This window comes from Triticum urartu, chromosome 6 (assembly GCF_003073215.2).
Source record: "Triticum urartu cultivar G1812 chromosome 6, Tu2.1, whole genome shotgun sequence".
NCBI lineage: Eukaryota > Viridiplantae > Streptophyta > Magnoliopsida > Poales > Poaceae > Triticum > Triticum urartu.
Window position 1 is genome coordinate 3,099,155 of NC_053027.1, and position 19,746 is coordinate 3,118,900.

Sequence of the window (19,746 nt, forward strand, 5' to 3'; positions counted from 1 at the left end):
CATTCGCTTGAGAAACTCGTTGGCTTCCCCTACTGTCAATGCGTCTGTGTTGTGACACCGTCCACGACACTACCACTACGACTGCGCGGGGGGGGGGGGGGGGGGGGGGGGGGGGGTCAGCCCGTCGGCTGCTGTTCTCTCCAGTCTGACCGCTCGCGACGCTCTTGTTGTTCGCAACGCCACCGCTATGATTGCGGGGGATGTTAGAGATATATTTTACTCTATAGGAGAGGCATCTTGCCCTCCAACTCTTGTACTCAATATATACTCGCCCTCGGGGCTCAATAATACATCCATCATATTCTGCAACAATCCCTCTCTATCCCTTCTAACACTTTTGGCCAAGCAATACACGTGAACGTACAAACATGTTGAAGCTGACTGTAAGAAAAATAGAGAGGAGATTGCTGGCGTAATGCTTGGATGTTGTATTGAGCCTCTCGGGCAACTTATATAAAGCACATGGCTTGGAGGGCAAGAAGCCTCTCCTAGGGAAAAGGCAGGAGATGATTATAAATCATAGTCTACCAAATACAAAGATATAGCTATATATTCGAACATCCCCGCGCAGTCGTAGCAGCAGCATCGCAGATAACAGGAACATCGCAGACAGTCAGACCGGAGAGAATAGCAGCCAACGGGCTGACATTCCCCTGTAGTCGTAGCGGGAGTGGTGTGGACGGTGTCACATTGCGAACACGTTGACTATAGAGAAAACCGACTAGTTGCTCAAGTGAGGTGATAGCCCTTTTGTGTCGGTGTTGATGTAGCCGAGAGCTTAGGATGGTGTAGCCGTGGTCGAGGTAGCCATGCGTGGGACGCCGTGGTCGATGTCGCTTCAGGGTCGCCGGTGTCGAGGTAGTTATCGTGGAACTGCGGGTGCAAAGAGGATGGGAATCCAACAGAGTACCAATTGTACCTTAGTATGTGGCTGATGTTTTTATAAATCCAAGTTATGTCAATTTCTTGTGAATATTTTTTTGAACAGAATTTCTTGTGAATATAGATTTGCCGATTGCGAACAAGTGAACGTGCAAATGAGCCAGCCATAGAAATTCCAACTCGGCAATAGAAAACAGAGGGAACTTCATGTCGGCATCTGGACTAGACCGAGATAACTTTATATGAATTGTTTCAAATATATTTAGAGAAAATGATTCCAAAAATAGATCTGTAGCAGCAATGGTTTTTACAGGGTGACACGATAGGCCCGTAATCTTGAAACTCAAGGGTTATGAAATAGGAATCTCTTATACTCCCTCCGTTCCAAATTACTCGTCACAGAAATGGATGTATGTAGAACTAAAATACATCTAGATACATCCATATCTGCGACAACTAATTCGGAACAGAGGGAGTATATACTACTTAAAAAGAACGTAAGCGTTCTCATTTTACCTTCCTTTGGACCATCCCTTTGTCAACCCTTCCTTGTCCTTGTATGATAAACAATCAAATTAATTTATTTACCTTCTGCGCCAATTCTTTTTTAATTTAATTACCAAATTTCTGATCAAACTATAAGGTAATTTATAGGCAGGATTTGATCAACATTTATTTACACAGTCGCATTATTATAGGCAGGTAAATCACAAGCTAACGTATTAGAATATTTATATGCAGTTGCAACGCACGGGCATTGTTCTAATATAGAAAAAAAAAGTTGCCCAATGGAGGACAACATGACTCACTTGCTTGTTGATTGGACTATCAAAAATTGGAGAGGCGCTTTCCAGTATAAGGGCGGTACATGTTTGATGGGATTTTGTTGGCCAAAACAAACTCAGCAATTGCAGGCGCTCTGAACTCCCCATCTGCAAGAAGCACATTACAGTATGATCCGATTTAACTGTCAAACCAACTCAGCATATAGAAATGGAATGGAAAGGTTGCTGGGGAAAGCTAAAGCAAGTTTACCATATACGGTCAACATGACCTCATCTTTCTTCAGCAGGACTAATGATGGGCGCTTTGCTGCCGGGTCAACGTGGAAAAGCTTGGCTACATCAGGACATGTAGTCTGGTAGAAGTTGGTAGTATTGAAGAATTGGTCGTAATCTTCCAGCCTTGAGGCAGCAGCAAGCTCATCACTGTGAGTACCCTATAACATTTGATGACAGAGTAATCAATTTTTGGTAACATGGCCACGTCGTTGGTGAGTTTTGTTGCGATTCAAGCATTTTATTATGGGTGAATCTGGGTATTCTGGTTGGGATTGGAACGTACCCAGAGGGAGTCGAGCAAGGCGAGCACGGCCACTTCGCCGCTGGTAATGATCTTCTCGGCCTCGTCGACGGTGGTGACGTTCTGCACCGCAGGGCCCAGTCTCTGGGAGATCCAAGCGAGGATGGCGTCCCTGAAGCCATGGAAAAATGGCAACGTTGATCATACAACAGCAGCAGCCGCGGAGGGGAATGAAGAAGTATTTACCTTTTTACTTACTTGGTCCTCTCGCCGTAGTAGGGGTAGGGTTTGGGCACGCCGTCGATGAAGAAGAGGACGGTGGGGTACCCCTGGACATCATGGGCGCGAGCGAGGTCATGTTCCTGGGTGGCGTCGACCTTGGCGAGCGCGACATCGAGCCCCCAGCCGACCAAGTGAGACGCGGCCGCGCCGTACTCCGGCGCGAGCTTGCGGGACCAGTAGCACCAGGGCGCGTAAAAGTCAACTACGACGTGGCGGCGGACGGCGAGGAAGGAGGAGAAGTTGGCGGCGGTGAGGACGACCACGTGGGCCTCGTTGTCGTTGACTACCTCGGGCAGGATGATGTCCGGGAGGGAGACAGAGGCGGAGGAGGGGTTGGGGAGGACGAAGAAGGGGGTGGCGAGAAAGAGGAGCAGGAGGAGAGATCGGGGTGTGGGAATCTGCATCGTCGCCATGACCGTCCGGCGAGTGTGTGTGTGTGTGTGTGTGTGTGTGTGTGTGTGCGTGTGTGTGTGTGTGTGTGAGAGAGAGAGAGAGAGCGTGTGGGGGAAGTGGAATGGATCCAAGAGAGAGACCAGCGGCGACTTTGAGGCACCGTGAGCATCGGCATCACCGCCGTGGGCGGCCGGCCGGCCTCGTCAGCACGCTCTAGTTTTTTGAGCAAAGCCTGCACGCTCTAGTACAGTAGTGATTTTTTTTTCTTTGAGAATCTAAGTATGTGATTTGATAGAGGTAGAACTCTACGGGTGAAGAGGCTCAACGACTCCAACTGCTGCTACTGGGCTAGGTAGGCCCAAGCCATGCCAACAGATGAATGAAGATGATGAGTAGCTATCCTACATTATCCTCCAATTAATCTATCGCAAAAGAGTACTAGGTTATCCTCCTCTCAATCAACAAGAAATAATCTATATGTCAAGAAAGTCAAGGTTTTCCTAATTGCTCCACGAAAAAACTAAGGCTATCCTCAAAACAAAAATATGAAAAACTACCTGGCGAACGTTCAATAAGTACCCTTATACTATCCATTCTTCAAAGTTCACATCCAAGCTTGTTTAGCGGATGCATGATTTGATGTTTAGGTACAAGTCATGGCGCATGCCCGCTGGTCCTGCAAGTCCGGTTTGTCCACGTAGGCTCAACCATCTAGCCAATTGGCTTGTTGTTTGTGGGTGGTTTGTCGCAGGGATGCACCATAGTTGAGGAGAAGATAGCATGTGACGTAATCGTTGGGTCTAGAGCACAGAAGGATAGACAATGATGTCCAGTAATAAAATCTTCTTGTGACTTGCATGCAAGAACCTTGATCACCAAGTTTTGGTGTTCTGTTTGTTTTGATTTTTGTGGTGCATAATCTTAGATTTAGTGGCTTAGTGTTTGCCTCACCTAGCGGTTAGTAAGTTCATAAATAACCATATCCAAAATGAACCAAGCTCTAATTGCACTTTGCATACTTTGCCGTGGAGGTCCAAGGACAAGGTTGCCCGGTAGACAACGCCGACGCCAGAGCCAATTAATTGCCGGCACCATTTGTTTTTATAGGTTGATGAATCATGCATTCCATAGAGCAAGTTATTTTTTTCTTTTACAAGGAGTAAATCAAGAGTGATACTCGGGCAGAATCACTGGAGCAACTAGATGGTACCCCGCACGTTGTTGCGGGAATATTTTGCTACATATTTCAATGTGATTCGTTGTATGAAACCTGCATATTTGAAGTAATAATATAAAAACTAAAATCAAAAATACAAATGAGTTATTATGTTTGATTACTATATAATTGTAAAATGTTCATTAAATATATATGGCATAATAGAATAACAATTCTCATGTATGTTTGCATGTTAAGATGGGTCTTTTTTTCATGCATGTCATGATGAAGTGGCATGCTTGCATGTTCAGAGACACATGGTAGTGGGGTGGACCTTTTCTCATGCATGTTATGGGATGATGTGGCATGCTTGCATGTTAAGAGAAATAGATAGTGGGGACTAGCTATTTAGATATAGAAGATTTCTCATAAAAACGACACATTAATCCACCAGTCGTGGTAAATAGCAAAATATAGAAGATTTCTCATAAAAACGACACATTAATCCACCAGTCGTGGTAAATAGCAAAATATAGAAGATTTCTCATAAAAACGACACATTAATCCACCAGTCGTGGTAAATAGCAAAATATAGAAGATTTCTCATAAAAACGACACATTAATCCACCAGTCGTGGTAAATAGCAAAATATAGAAGATTTCTCATAAAAACGACACATTAATCCACCAGTCGTGGTAAATAGCAAAATATAGAAGATTTCTCATAAAAACGACACATTAATCCACCAGTCGTGGTAAATAGCAAAATATAGAAGATTTCTCATAAAAACGACACATTAATCCACCAGTCGTGGTAAATAGCAAAATCAACAATTACATGGACGGTACTAATATATAGCAACACAAGTTGCTTTGGAGTAGTAATTAATACTCCCTCCGTCCAAAAATACTTGTCGTAAAAATGGATAAAAATGAATGTATCTAGAACTATATTTCCGGATGGAGGGAGTAATATATAGATAGATAGACGAACATAGATGGTTGAGTAACATAGATAACACAGGTGGCCATAGACCATTCGGCATGATTAGCGTGCTACCTCAAAGAAATAAATAAACAATGAACAACATAGGTGGCCATAGATTAATTAGCTACAACAAAGTAACACAGTTGGTAGAGATAGATGGACCAACTGTGTGTTACTTTCTTTCCTTGCTGGACGTTTTGTATGGATCGTCGTGTCCAACAAGGAAGAGTTTGTGCAGGGTCCTTACATTTTCACACAAACATGTGCATATATGAAACGAAGCAAGGCAGAGCTGCAAATAAGGAACGAACAAATGACTTTTTTTGGCACTGGACATGTCGTATGATATATCGACGCTACACTAAAATATTTCGGTTCTGCGCAAAATGGAAGAGAGAACAAATATGGTATAACATCCCAGCCTCCAAGTTAATGTAATCCGATCCAGTAGTGCAAAATGCATGCCGGTTAGCAACCGGAGGGAGGTTCGAGTGATGTCCGCAACCCTATCCTGCATGGCCGTAGTGACGCGCTCATGTAAGGGCATCAACCGTTACACACGAGAACCAGTGAGCTGTGAGCTACTCCCTGTGTGAACTAGTGATCTAAAAGATCTTATATTAGTTTATAGATGTGGTACATGTGAATGGACGTCGCGTAGGGAACAGTTGACGGCGAGGGGATGCTTGCACTCTGGGTTTCCCATCTGCAGCGCTTCATTCACATCAGAGAACCCTTCCTTTGAGAGAGAAGATCAGATGGATACATGATGATGTGCAACATTTATAACACTCGGGAATCGGCCAACCCAGCGCCTATAACCTGCAATTGGTGCAGAAAGGAAGTTAGACAATGTATTTCTGACCAAATGAGAGGGCCATTTTTTCTTCCTCGTCATTAGTAAAATCAACAGGTTATTGTGTTTACCTAATGCGATGATTTGCTTTTGGCTAAGCTATTCACTATTATGATATAAACAAGAGGCTCACCATGGTGGTGCCGGCGACGAGATCGGCGCAGGCAATCGACGGCGGTGATGACGAGGACGGAGACGGGACAGCACCCTACACATGTGCAAACTAAGAAGTTAATTTGAGCTCAAATTGTGCATCTAAATCAAATAAACTCACACATACACTCCTTCACTAAAACCCACAAACCACTCTACTTCTAGAGCATTTGAAATGAGCTAAACTAGCAGTGAAAGATGAAAGGATGAAGTTACTAACCTTTTTAGAACACTTGGATAGTTGGTGCACTGCTAAACCTAGACAATCTTGAAAAAAATGGAGCTAATCGGAGGTCGAGCTTGAAGGAAGAAGAGAGGAGAAAACTTTGTGGCTCTGGCATTTCATCGAACACCTCATGTGCATATATAGGCAAAAAAACAGAATAGCCCACACCTCTCATCCTTCTAGGGCCAAAAAACAGAGGAGGGGGGGGGGTGGATATATATAGGCAGAACCTTAGGGTTGGTGTCTACAACCGGGACTAAAGGCCTACACTTTAGTCCCGGCTGCAGACATCAACCGGGTCTAAAGGGCAGCAACCCCTTTCGTCCCGGTTGGTGTCTAGAACCGGGACTAAAGGTCCCAGTTAAACCGGGACTGGTGCCTGCCTGATACGGCCATGCCTAACGTTGGTATTACTAATCTTTACAAATTATTGCCGCGAGTCGATGGGTTAAAGATCACCGATGTTTATGCGCCACGATGCATCGGTTTGAGCTACGAAGACAATAATTGTTCGGTTCAGTCTAAAGATGAACATGAGGAGGCCAAATCCAACACATGCTTGTTTGGACGAAAGATATGTATGTACAAATATTTTGATGAGCCACGACCTGAGAAAGACAACCAATACTTTGTGGAGATTAGAGTCGATAAATTACTTGCCGCCAGTTGTTGCGTGCATATTGGAGATAAGAAACAATTTCTCTTTTTATTTCTACCAATTAAGGAGAAAGGCCACGTCAGTTGGGCAAGGACTTGATACGCATGGGATTTCATGTGTTTGATGGAGTCTGATTGGGGTCCACCGATTTGCAAGGCCACAGGAGATAGATAATAGTACTAGTTCGTTTTGTAATCATAGGTGATCAATGTGGTCGGATATTTTATTAGTTAAATGATAGATTAGTTTAAATCGGAGAGAGAGTCTGTTAGAATCCAGAATTGTTACGTTGGTTTGTTGATTTGTGCGTCGCCTATATATATGGCTGGCTATGGACAACGTAAAGGGGAGATTATGTTATCATGTTCTTCAGGCTTTCTTTGTTATGAGAGTTGTGTCCTGTTACTTGCCAGGCATTTGCTGCTGCAACAAGAGCACGCTTCTTTTGCGCTCACCCATATAGAGAATGTTTTTGAGGCAAAAGTACTTTATCAATTGAGCATTTGAGTCCCGTCGACACAGGCCCGGCCCGGATGGGGGGGCAGGGGGGCGGCTGCCCCGGGCCCCCGAAATCTAGGGGCCCCCTCAAGGTAGCCCATAGACCCATATCATTTCCTGAAACGAAATTAAGCTCAAACAAAGGAAAGAGGTAGCGGCCTAGGCGCAAGTACGTAATCAGGAATTGATTACTTTCTTCTCCCGAAACAAAATTAGCTCAAGTAAACAAAACTAGGCCCACATTGATGTATGCACGCAATCACGGCGTAACTCTTGCGACGTGAGATCGCATCCCTAATCCACTGCCCTATTCTCTGTTCCCTGGTGCCGAACTTTAGATCAAAAGTCGTCGCTGGCCGCCGGCAGCTCGAGTAGCTGGACACAGCCACGCAGGACTCACACGCACATCACCAGGCCATGGCAATTGACAACACCGAGTGCGTTTGTTATCCACTTTGTAGGTGTTGGGAGTATATTGCCGGGTGCCTCCTGCCTGACGTCCATATCGCGTCATTGTTGAGCGCCTAATCACGGACGCTGATGCGATTGGTTTGCGGTATATCATTTGTACCCGCAAAAAAGAAGAGGTATGTCACTCGTACTATTCCCTATTATTTATGTTGCTGATGAAGTAATTTGCCTTCACATACATATAAGATGCATATCTTCCACTGCTAAATGATTTGGCAATATTACACATCTATGAAAATCAATTGTTGGATAAAATTGACATTGACCCTATGACAAGTGGATTTGTATCGAGAATTATTTTAAGAGACTAGATCTTATATATATTGTTGTCCTTTGCTTGCTTAGTCGTTCTATAGCCTAGTTATTCGAATGTTTCTAAGGATAAACGGATGTCTAACATGTTTCGCCTACTGAAGAATGACCGATCCCTTGATATGAATCATAGCTTTACTACTAGGTCCCGGATGGCCAGCGGGGTTTTAGAAGAAACTTCTAGAATAATATGTAGAAAGTATTGAACGAAAATAGTATCAAAATTGGCTGCATTAAAGTGTTATTGGTTATATATATTAGGGGGGCCCCAATTTTTTGTCTTGCCCCGGGCCCTCAAAATCTCAGGACCGGCCCTTAAATTTAGTGAGAATCATATGTGCACGCTGAGAAGGATCATTTAGGTTCTGGATTTCGCCACATGTGAAGTAATCAATCCGTTAGTTTTCTTTTCAATCGAGGGGATTTAAGGTATGAAATTTGAACATTTAGGTCCTGGGCTACTTTTTTCATTTATTCAAGGGGATTTTCAGGTTTGAAGTTCCATAATAAGGAAGTGAGGCGGGTCTTCTCGTTTCCATGTACAAGCCACCGATATAGTACAATCGAAATTAATTCTACTCTGTTATTTTTCCAACGGGTCTTCTCTAATCTTTTCCTCGGGTAGCGATGCAAAGAAATTCAGGGTCCTTTCGCACCTAGCTCACATAGCAATCCGTCCATCCTTCGTCCAGTTTGATCCATCCATCCATCCTTCATCTAGCTTACTACATGTCACTTCGCACATGTATACAAATTGGTATAAGTGTGCGTAAAGGAGCAATGTGGGACCATTTAAAATATTTTTGCCTTATTTCCCAGGTAGTTGGGCCGGCTAAGTTGCATGGACTGTGAAAGGCCTAGGCACCGAAATGACCTTTGTTTGGCGCGAGTAAAAGTATAGAAAAGACGACTTGAAGGATTGAAATCATGACATGAAAGACCCAACCAAGTGCTGCTAGCCACTCGAACAAATACGTGCTGCTAACCAATTGCAGACGCAAATATTTAAGAACATACCGCAGCATCAGATTTGAAACAATTTTTTTTGATTTTTTTTAAGTTTTCAAAAAATAATATATATATATATATATATATTATGAATTGCTTAATATTCTTGAAACATGAATAATTTTTCAAAATCCCGAACAGTTTTCTGAAAATTCTGTATATTTTCGGAAAACACAAAGTTTTTTTTGCAGAGTAGACGCACGAGGACTGAGAGACAGGGGCCAGTCTAATTAGCCACAGCATACAGTTTTCAGAAGGTTGCAGGTCCGATTTTTTTCGGTTTTAGGAAGATTCTTCCTGTTAGTGTTTTTTACTTTTTCTGTTGTTTTCTCTACCAGATTTTGACGGATGTTTTTCGGTTTTTTTTTATGTTTCCTTTTTTGTGTTTTCTTTCCTTTTTTTTCCTTATTTTCCTTTACTTTCATTCTTCTGGTTCCCATATTATTTTAAAAATGTTCACAACTTTTAAAAATATTTGGCATTTTATATTGGAGAACATTTTAAAATTTTGAGAATATTTATTAAAAATCAAGAACAAAATTTGTATTAAAAATATTTTTATGTTTAACATTTTTCAATTTTTGGAGATTTTTTTTAAATGTGAGATATTATTTTAAAAATAAAAAATTTACGATCTATCAATTAAAAAATTGATAGCATCTGCCTTGTTGCGAAACCACTAGTTAAGGGTTATCACTTGCAAAGGTCATATGAATATGTCATAAAACGTGCAAGGAATCTGCAGAAAATCTTTGCTACCTTTTGAAAATGTGAACAAAGGTGTTTGTCCTTTTTTCTACGCTCGTTTTTAACTATAAAAGTCACCCCCTTAAACATGGCATGGTCATGTCATATCTTTAATAACAATCCTATCCCGCATTTTTAAAGAACTTATGTGGTGATAAAAACTTGGTTAGTATATCTGCAAGCTGGTCATCGGTGCAACGTAGTTGACCTCAATCTTGGTTTCTTCAATGCACTCCGTTTGTTGTGATACTTCGTATTTATTTAATTGATTTTGGAAAATCGCTTTTTTCATTTCTTTCTTTTTTTACTGTTTTTCCTTTTTTTATTTTTATTTGGTTTTTTTATTCTTTTTTTCTTTTTCTTCTGTTTTTGTTTGGTTTTGTTATACATTCTCTGGGTTTTTCATTTCGTTTTTGTTTTGTTTCTTTCGTTGTTTTCATTGGGGTTTTCATTCTCTTTTGCATTTGTTTCTTGGATTTATTTTAAATTTCCTTTTTCCACGGTTTTTTTTGTTTCTAGACATTTTTTTAATACACAGTAAACATTTTTCATAGACATTTGTAAAAAAGATTAATGCATGGTCAACATTTTTGGTATACATTTTTAACATTTTCTAAAATGCTTGTTTAATATTTTTCAAATAAAATGATTAACAGTTTTTTAATACATGGTCAACTTTATACACACATTCAAAAAATGAAGTGCTAGACTAATAGTTTTTCAAACACTTGTTAAACATTCTTTCAAATGCCTGATTAATATTTTTATTTACATGTTAAAAAATTCATCAATTTTTAACAAGTGATGAATTATTTTTTGTATACACGTTTAGCATTGTCCAAACTCTTGTTCAACATTTTTCCGATACTTGTTCAACATTTTTGTAGGACTTATTCAACATTTTTCAAATACTTGCTTAATATTTTTCAAATACTTGTTTAACGTTCTGCAAATATTTTTTGTATAGTGTTTTTCGCATTATATTCGTCACCCTGGGTGAGGAATAGTTATTCTTCACCCCCTTTTTTTAACATCAATACACCGTAATTTTATGATCCATAAAGTTTATCTTATTCCATACGTAAAAAATATTTTATGTTTTACAAACGTAAAATCATAGTGTAAAATACACATAAAATGCTATATTTCTTGTCTTATGACCTATATATTTGTTTTTATGCCAAATTTTACGTAGGGAATCACTATGAATGTAATTATTTATATTCTAAATATAATTTATTTAGGAAACGATCGTAAGATTACCTTGGATGAAGAATAACTTATTCTACACCCTGGGTTATGAATAGTATAATATATATAGGACTCCTCTTTTATACTCCCAGGAGTATGTACTCCTAGCCTTAGTGGACTGGGTTAGAAAAAAAAACTATGGTGGTTAGTAAAAAAACTACTTAATTCATATGCATGCATACCTAATTCCTAGAAGATAGGACTGTTCATACCCTATCCAAGTTTTGCATGGTTGGTGTGGTCTGCGTTCTTTTTAGCTCTCCTTCCATGCAACACACGCTACCACCGAAAGTGTGTATGATATTAATTTTGAGTATAGATGTCATGGAATTAAACGTATATACCAATTGTCTTTTTGGATGAGTATATGAGATTTCTTTGTGAAGGGTATATACAATATATTTTGCTGAGATGTACTCCTACTTTTTTGTGAGGGAATATATAATTCATTTTTCTGAGAGGGTGTACACTACTTATTGTGAGCGAGTATATTCTTCTTTGTTTGTAATGTGGTATATATCATTTACTCCGTATTTTGCTAAGCGCGTATATTCTTTGTTTGAGTAATTGAGTATATACTTTATTTTGTTCAGAGGATATATACTGCATTTTTGTGAGGAGTATATACCATATATTGTGCCGCGAGGGAATATACTTTTTTTGTAAACGGGTATATACTTCATTTTGTGGAGAGGGTATATACTGTTTCTAGTCATATATTTCATTGCTGAGTGAGAATTTTTTGTGAGCGTGTATACGTACTGCATTTTTTGAAGAAAGAAGTACAAACTAAAAAAAGGTGCATATGATTTAGAAAAAAATGAAAGGTATATTTTGTTTTGAATACAGCTATATTTCCACTTCAGGAAATAAAATACTAAAATAGCCAAATTATGTACGTGCATCATATTACACCATCATGTTTATTATGCATGCATCTTGCATGATGCACAAATCGATTCTTCCAGATCTGGATTGCAGTGTCGGGTGTCAGCGAAGTCCCTTGAGTTTTGTAGGCATAGTCGCTGTGAGGAGTATATTTGATCTGTGTCTTGCTCGGAGAAGACGCACCGCCGCCGGCGTATACCAGCTCGTGTACAGTCCTCGATTCAGATGCATGTAGATCAATCATGCATGAGATATAAAATAAAATAATCAGTAGAACAGATGCATGTAGTCTGATCATCCATTTACGCATGCACAGGAACTAGCCAACATACCTTGATGGGAGAAAAACCACGCTAGTCACTCCGTCGTCGGGCGCGTGATGCACATATGTCAATGGCTAGTTAGGCAACCAACACTACTTTGGTTAGTTATATACGATGGGCTAGCTTCATGGACATGTATCTGTTTACGCACGAGATAAGATCGATGATAAGCAACATACCCATCTGAGTTGTGGATGATTCTGACGGGGGAGTGGACGGTGGAGAGCGCTCGGCGCCGGAGACCTGCTGGGCAGAAACGGGGGCGTCGTGTTGATCCATGCCGATGCATGCAGCTGCAGTTGGTCCAGAGCTGAGACCGAGCCGCCGTCGGCGGCGACGAAGCTTGAAGAAATAGGTCAGCCGCCGTTGCAGCGAGGTATGCGTGAAAATAACAGATGGATGCAGATTAGTTTCAAGGGTGACTTTTAATATCCCTATAAAAAGGATTCTGTTCCAACAAATTAACTAATTATCTCAACTAGGAGTACTAGTTTTATCGGGAGGCTAACGGGTTTTAAAAAATGGGTCGCACACGAGGTGAATCGGATTGGGAGTACGTACTCCTAAGAGTACTGACCCATTTTCCTATATATATATATATATATATATATATATATACAAAAATATAAATAAAGAAAAACACAAAAACAAAAAACAAAAAACCTAAAAACAACAAAAACAGAACAACACAGACTGTGCCTCCCGCGCGCATGGGCAGGCCGAGATCACTCGCCGAAACTGCGCCGAAGAAGTGGGAAGTTGGACTCGCTGGACGCGAGATATAGAGGCTCCCGTATTTTTGGTGGCACCCAATCCTAGGAATTAACGTGGGACATCAGTTCATTGACCGCATCAGACGACAAACAACGCCCACGCTGAGTTCGGGGTAGGTGGAGCCCCCCCCCCCCCCCCCCCCCCGCGGCGAGCAGCGGTCATCCCCCCTGCGTCGGCGCCTCGACGAACGCCAGCTCCAACCGACACGTGAGGTCTTCTGTCCTGCAGAATGTATGTATTTGATATTGTTTTAGGCTATGTTTTTTAGGGAATTTATGCCGTAGTGACGAAAAATGAGCATGCATTGAGAGGGGGAATGTGATCCGATCCCTGATCTGCTGAGTAATTCGCAAAGCAACTAACCACTATGCTACAGTTGGATTACTGATGAAATGTATGGCTCGTTCTACTTGAGGTGACACAGTCTGGTTTTCCATTGTTTTTTCTTTTTCCTTTTTTTCACCCTTTTTATCTTTTTTTTTCTCTGCTTTCAAATGCAAGTTTTATTGGTTTTTTGAAAAAGGGTTTTCTTCGTTTCTTCCTTGTTTTTACCGGTTCGTTTCTTTTCATTCTTTTGCTTCATTTTTATTTGGTTCTCTCCGTTTTTTCATTTTTTTACTTTTATCTTTGGTTTTTGTTATACATTCTCCGATCTTTCTTTTTCTTTTTCTTATATTTCTTTCATTTTTATCGGTTTTTCAGTCTCTTTTGCATTTGTTTCTTCGGTTTTGTTTTTTATTTTCTTTTTTCTCTGGCTTATTTTTGTTTCTACACATTTTTTGAATACACGGTCAACATTGTTCCTGGACATTTGTAAAAAAACATGGTCAACATTTTTGGTATACATTTTAAATACTTGATTAATAGTTTTTAAATAAAAAGATTAAATAATTTCGAATATATGGTCAACATTTTTTCTATACACATTCAATATTTTGTAAACACTCGATTAATATTTTTTTCAAACAGTTGTTCAATATTTTCTCAAATGCTTGATTAGCATTTTTATATACATGATAAAAAAATCATCATTTGTTTAATAATTGATCAACATTTTTGGTATACACGTTCAATATTATCCAAATGCTTGTTCAACATTTTTTTAATACTTATTCAAAACTATCAAAAATTTGTCCAACATTTTTCAAATACTCGCTCAACATTTTTTCAATACTTGTTCTACATTTTCCAAATGTTAAGCGAAAACAGAAACGTAGAAAAGGAGAGAAAAACAGGCTGTGGTCTCCAGCGCGCGTGGGCCTGCCCATCTCACTCGCCCCTTGGCGAATATGAAGTTGGAGTCGCTGAAGGCAAGATATATGGGCGCCCGTATTTGTTTTTTTCACCCAATCGTAGGAATTGGTGTGGGCCATCAGATCGTTGACCGCATTGGACGACAAACAACGCCCATGCCGAGTTCGCCCAGGTCGAGGTCCCTTCCGGCGGAGCCTCCGACGGTGCGCCACCTGACATGTGAGGTCTTGTGTCCTGCCTGATTTATTTTGCTAGCTGCACCTGTAGATGGTGAACTCTGCCAGATTGGTGTGAGATTTTTGGGCCTGATTTATTTTCTTGCTTTGCCAATGCCAACATCCTAATAATATACTGTAGTAATATACCCTGAGCATGGCTCGGGCTTCAGTATTTACCTGGTGGGTTGTAAATTCAACCATGACTTCAGCCACTTTTCAGCACATACCATAATAGCAACAACATGTTTGGAAAAGGTACAAAAAAGAAAATAGGATTGTAGCAAGCCAGGAAAACCCGCGCGCGGTCCATGCCTCGTCCTCATGATGACCATTGATAAAGCCTTAACAAAAGTAGTACAGATCAAGTATTATGCCTGGTCTCCTGATGATGCCACAATAGAAACAACAAGTCTTAACAAAGTCTTAACAATAGTAGGAAAATACAAAGCCAGGAAAACCCGCTGTACCTGCCTGATCATGATACCATAATTTGTCTGATACTTCAGCTGGTTGATTAAAAGGGCATTTATCTTTCACACCAAACAATCTTGTATAAAATAATTCTTCAGACAAATGTTGAGAAAGTGGTTTTAGCTTGTATATATCGCCGGTGCTTGTGGCAACATTGAGAATACGAGTAGTTGTGATTACTCGGCTCCCATGATTGTTATCAATGAAAGCACATTTGATAATTTCCCATGCATATAAATCCATATGTCATCAATAACAATGAAGTACCTATACATGCGACAACACAACACCAACGCATCAGGTAGTAAAACCATCTAGAAAATATGTTTAAAAATGCATAACATGACACCTCAGTAAGGAATATAAATATGTATGTGATCATTTAATCTACAACAGGTACAAAAAAAAGTCGTGAACAAGCCGCTAGAAAAATGCATGGCAGAAATCGATTAATCCCTTTTAATCAAAATTGTAGTTCTTATTAACTTCATCCCTCAGATTAAATATGTCTTTATATATTGAATTTGGTTTTGAATAATTAGTTTGAACTCTCATTTATATTCCAGTTCTAAACCAAACTTATGAGAATGTTTGGTAGTTGTTCAGGATCACAATGATATTAAAGCTTGAAAACATGGTAAAATATACTCCATTTTTTAAAAGTACATAAGAACATCAATAGCCTCTCGAAATCCAAATTCAGAACATGTCAAAACGAAATGAACCACATGTTTCAAACTGGTTGCTTCATTGGATTCAATTCCCTTGTGACGTTGAAATGCATCACCTAGATGATAAGAGTCGAAAGGAATAGTACTTCCTTTATGCATTTGCCATTTACATGTAGATGGCATCCATCCTAACATTTGATGGCGCATTGTGTCACTACATGTAACACATTAAGTTCTATGCGTCATATGCTATCATTGGTATTTTCAATTATATCTCAGTAATGGGAATGATTAGTCAGCTCAATTTGCTATTTCTCCTGAGATATAAAATTAATTAAGGTGGATGTTGCCTACCTTGTTGGGGATCGAAGCAGAAATTTAAAATTTTCTACGCATCACCAAGATCAATCTATGGAGTCATCTAGCGACGAGAGAGAGAGAGAGAGAGAGAGAGAGAGAGAGAGAGAGAGAGGAGTGCATATACATACCCTTGTAGATCGCGAGCGGAAGCGTTTAAGAGAACGGGGTTGATGGAGTCGTACTCGTCGTGATCCAAATCACCGATGATCCTAGCGCCGAACGGACGGCACCTCCGCGTTCAACACACGTACGGAGCTGAGACGTCTCCTCCTTCTTGATCCAGTAAGGGGGGGAGGAGAAGTTGATGGAGATCCGGCATCACGACGGCGTGGTGGTGGAAGCAGCGGGATTCCAGCAGGGCTTCGCCAAGCGCTACTGGAGAAGGAAGAGGTGTCACAGAAGGGAGAGGGAGGCGCCAGGGCTTAGGGTGCGGCTGCCCTCCCTCCCCTCCACTATATATAGGGGCTAGGGGGGCGCATGCCCCCTTAGAGATCCCATCTAGAGGGGGGCGGCGGCCCCTCGGGGGGCAACGGCCCCCTTAGGGTTTCCAACCAGGGGGCGCATGCCCCCTCGGGGGCAACGGCCCCCTAGGGTTTCCAACCCTAGGCGCCTTGGGCCCTTGGGTGGGGCGCACCAGCCCACCAGGGGCTGGTTCCCACGCCACTTCAGCCCATGGGGCCCTCCGGGATAGGTGGCCCCACCCGATGGACCCCGGGACCCTTCCGGTGGTCCCAATACAATACCGGTGACCCCTGAAACCCTCCCGGTGGCCAAAACTGGACTTCCTATATATAAATATTTACCTCCAGACCATTCCGGAACTTCTCGTGACGTCCGGGATCTCATCCGGGACTCCGAACAACTTTCGGTTAACCGCATACTAATATCTCTACAACTCTAGCGTCACCGAACCTTAAGTGTGTAGACCCTACGGGCTCGGGAGACACGTAGACATGATCGGGACAACTCTCCGGTCAATAACCAACAGCGGGATCTGGATACCCATGTTGGCTCCCACATGCTCCAGGATAATCTCATCGGATGAACCACGATGTCGAGGATTCAATCAATCCCGTATACAATTCCCTTTGTCTATCGGTACGATACTTGCCCGGGATTCGATCGTCGGTATACCGATACCTTGTTCAATCTCGTTACGGCAAGTCTCTTTACTCGTTCCCGTAACATATCATCCCGTGAACAACTCCTTGATCACATTGAGCTCATTATGATGATGTCCTACCGAGTGGGCCCAGAGATACCTCTCCGTCATACGGAGTGACAAATCCCAGTCTCGATTCGTGCCAACCCAACAGACACTTTCGGAGATACCTGTAGTGTACCTTTATAGTCACCCAGTTACGTTGTGACGTTTGGCACACCCAAAGTACCCTTACGGTATCCGGGAATTGCACAATCTCATGGTCTAAGGAAAGGATACTTGACATTAGAAAAGCTTTAGCAGACGAACTACACGATCTTGTGCTATGCTTAGGATTGGGTCTTGTCCATCACATCATTATCCTAATGATGTGATCCCGTTATCAATGACATCCTATGTCCATGGTTAGGAAACCATAACCATCTATTGATCAACGAGCTAGTCAACTAGAAGGCTCACTAGGGACATGTTGTGGTCTATGTATTCACACATGTATTACGATTTCCGGATAACACAATTATATCATGAACAAGGAAATATAATAATAACCTTTTTATTATTGCCTCTAGGGCATATTTCCAACATACCTTGCATTCTCCAATAGTCGACGGAGTTTGTTGATGAGTTGTCTTTCATCCAATGCGGACACATCACCCATACGCCCATTATTGTCAACTTCCAAGAGGATATCCTTGATAACTTTCTTTAATGCAGGGTTTCGACCCACCGGAACAAAAGCTTTTTATTCGAATTGTGTTTGAAGCTTATCGTACACTACCTAGCAAGTGTAGTCTTGCCAAGTCCGCCAGGTCCAACAATAGAGACTATCTTCATCTTCTGTTGCTGCTTGGGACCATATCCGAGTCTCTTGGTTAGCTCGTCCCGTGCGTCTTCAATGTCAACAAGCTCTTTCTGATCCTTGTACAAAGCCAAGACACGAGGATCAACCTTGTCTTTGCCAGCTGCATTGGCAACAACATCGTCAACCCTGTATCTATCACGTCGGTCAGCCACCTCTTGGGCACGGTTCTTAATGTCCCTGATAGCATTGGCAATCTGATGGCGAGTCTTGCCTTTGGTGAAAAAGTTGGACATGTCTCCCGTTAGCCGTTTGAGCTTGTTTGAGTCGGCGACGACATCGGATTCCGATCCCTCGACGCACAGCAGGAAGTTGTCGACGACATCCTCCATGTCATATGATAGCTCCCTGAGCTCATCAGCCCAGATGATGACCTGGTTGTCTAGATGGTCTCTTGGCACCTCCGCCACCTTGACACGGGCAGCGTTCATGCTCTTCATCTCCCTCTCGAGGGACTTGACATCTTTCTTGACACCCTTTTGCAGCTTGTACTCCCCCATGAGCAGCTCCCCGAGCTTAGGGAGCAGGCTTCCCATGGCCCCAGTCACCACCTCCATGGCGGAATTGATCGATCTTGGCTCTCAATGTATGGATCCTTTAGGAAGAACTCCTATAACAGACATGGATTGGAAGTTAGAAAACAGGAATCTGCCCCGTTGTGGCAAAACCAAAGGAAATACACTGGAAAAAAATCTATCCGCTCCAACACCAAGGAAGCATAGCTCCCCTGATTCCCATCCCCCACCTCCACATCTCAGATCGAGACACAGCCCCCCGCATACCATGGCCAGATCTGGCAAGCGCGATGGTGGGAAGAGCGCGATGCAGGGCGAGGGCGCGGCGAGTGCGACCCGCACATCAGGTGGCGGCGCCGCCTTAGCCCCCACCGCCGGTGGCGACGCTCCCAGAGATCGATGTGTCGTCGCCGGAAGCGATTGCGGAGATGCGGCGGGTGGTGAGGGAGAGATTCCCGAACCGCTCCAAGTGGCCCGAGAACTTCATGGAGATCCTGCGTCGGGCAACGTTCGAGGAGCGCGCTCGCTTTGCGGGTGACGATGGCGGGATGGACTACGAGTTCATCTTCTGGGCGATTCAGGAGGCGGAATCGTCGGACCCAAGGCAGGCGGCGAGATGGGCGCGATTCAAGTCAAGCTCTCCGTCAAGGCTCAACATCCGGCCTCCACCGATGCTGCAGATCTCCCGCATCCCACCGGAGGCGCTGTCGCCGGGGGCCGTCCTCCCCAGGGCTCCTTGAAGCTTCAGCAACCCAGCGCATGGCCCTCGCAGGGTGTCCCCGCTCTACAAACAGGGCACAGGAGGATCAGGGGTTCCACCCTGGAGCCTCCACCATGGCCGGGTGACCGCGGGGAGAAACCTCATTCTAAGGTACAAAAAAATTGATCTAAATCCTGTTCAGATGTTTTCAGCGCTCGATCTGAACTTCATTCAATTGGGGATTCCCAGATTGTTCTGGATGGGAGATTTAGTAAGACAAGTGGGTTTGATACAATTGAAAGGGTTGTCCCTTCGTGTAGCCATTGCGAGGCCTCACCCACCCCGAGAGCGCCGTGAATCCTGTCTGAT

At 42.4% G+C, this 19,746-nt stretch overlaps 1 protein-coding gene and 1 pseudogene across 1 annotated transcript; both read right to left on the reverse strand.

Moving 5' to 3' along the window:
* Nucleotides 1-1,183: 1,183 nt before the first annotated feature.
* On the reverse strand, nt 1,184-2,941 carry LOC125516313 (protein disulfide isomerase-like 1-4). The gene is made up of 4 exons (XM_048681795.1): nt 2,443-2,941; nt 2,227-2,356; nt 1,918-2,101; nt 1,184-1,814 (listed from the first exon to the last, which is right to left on the reverse strand). The coding sequence occupies exons 1-4, from the start codon at nt 2,877-2,879 to the stop codon at nt 1,711-1,713; spliced, it is 855 nt and encodes a 284-aa protein (XP_048537752.1). The 5' UTR covers nt 2,880-2,941; the 3' UTR covers nt 1,184-1,710.
* Nucleotides 2,942-15,007: 12,066 nt separating this feature from the next.
* LOC125513901 lies at nt 15,008-18,719 on the reverse strand (annotated as a pseudogene).
* Nucleotides 18,720-19,746: the final 1,027 nt, after the last annotated feature.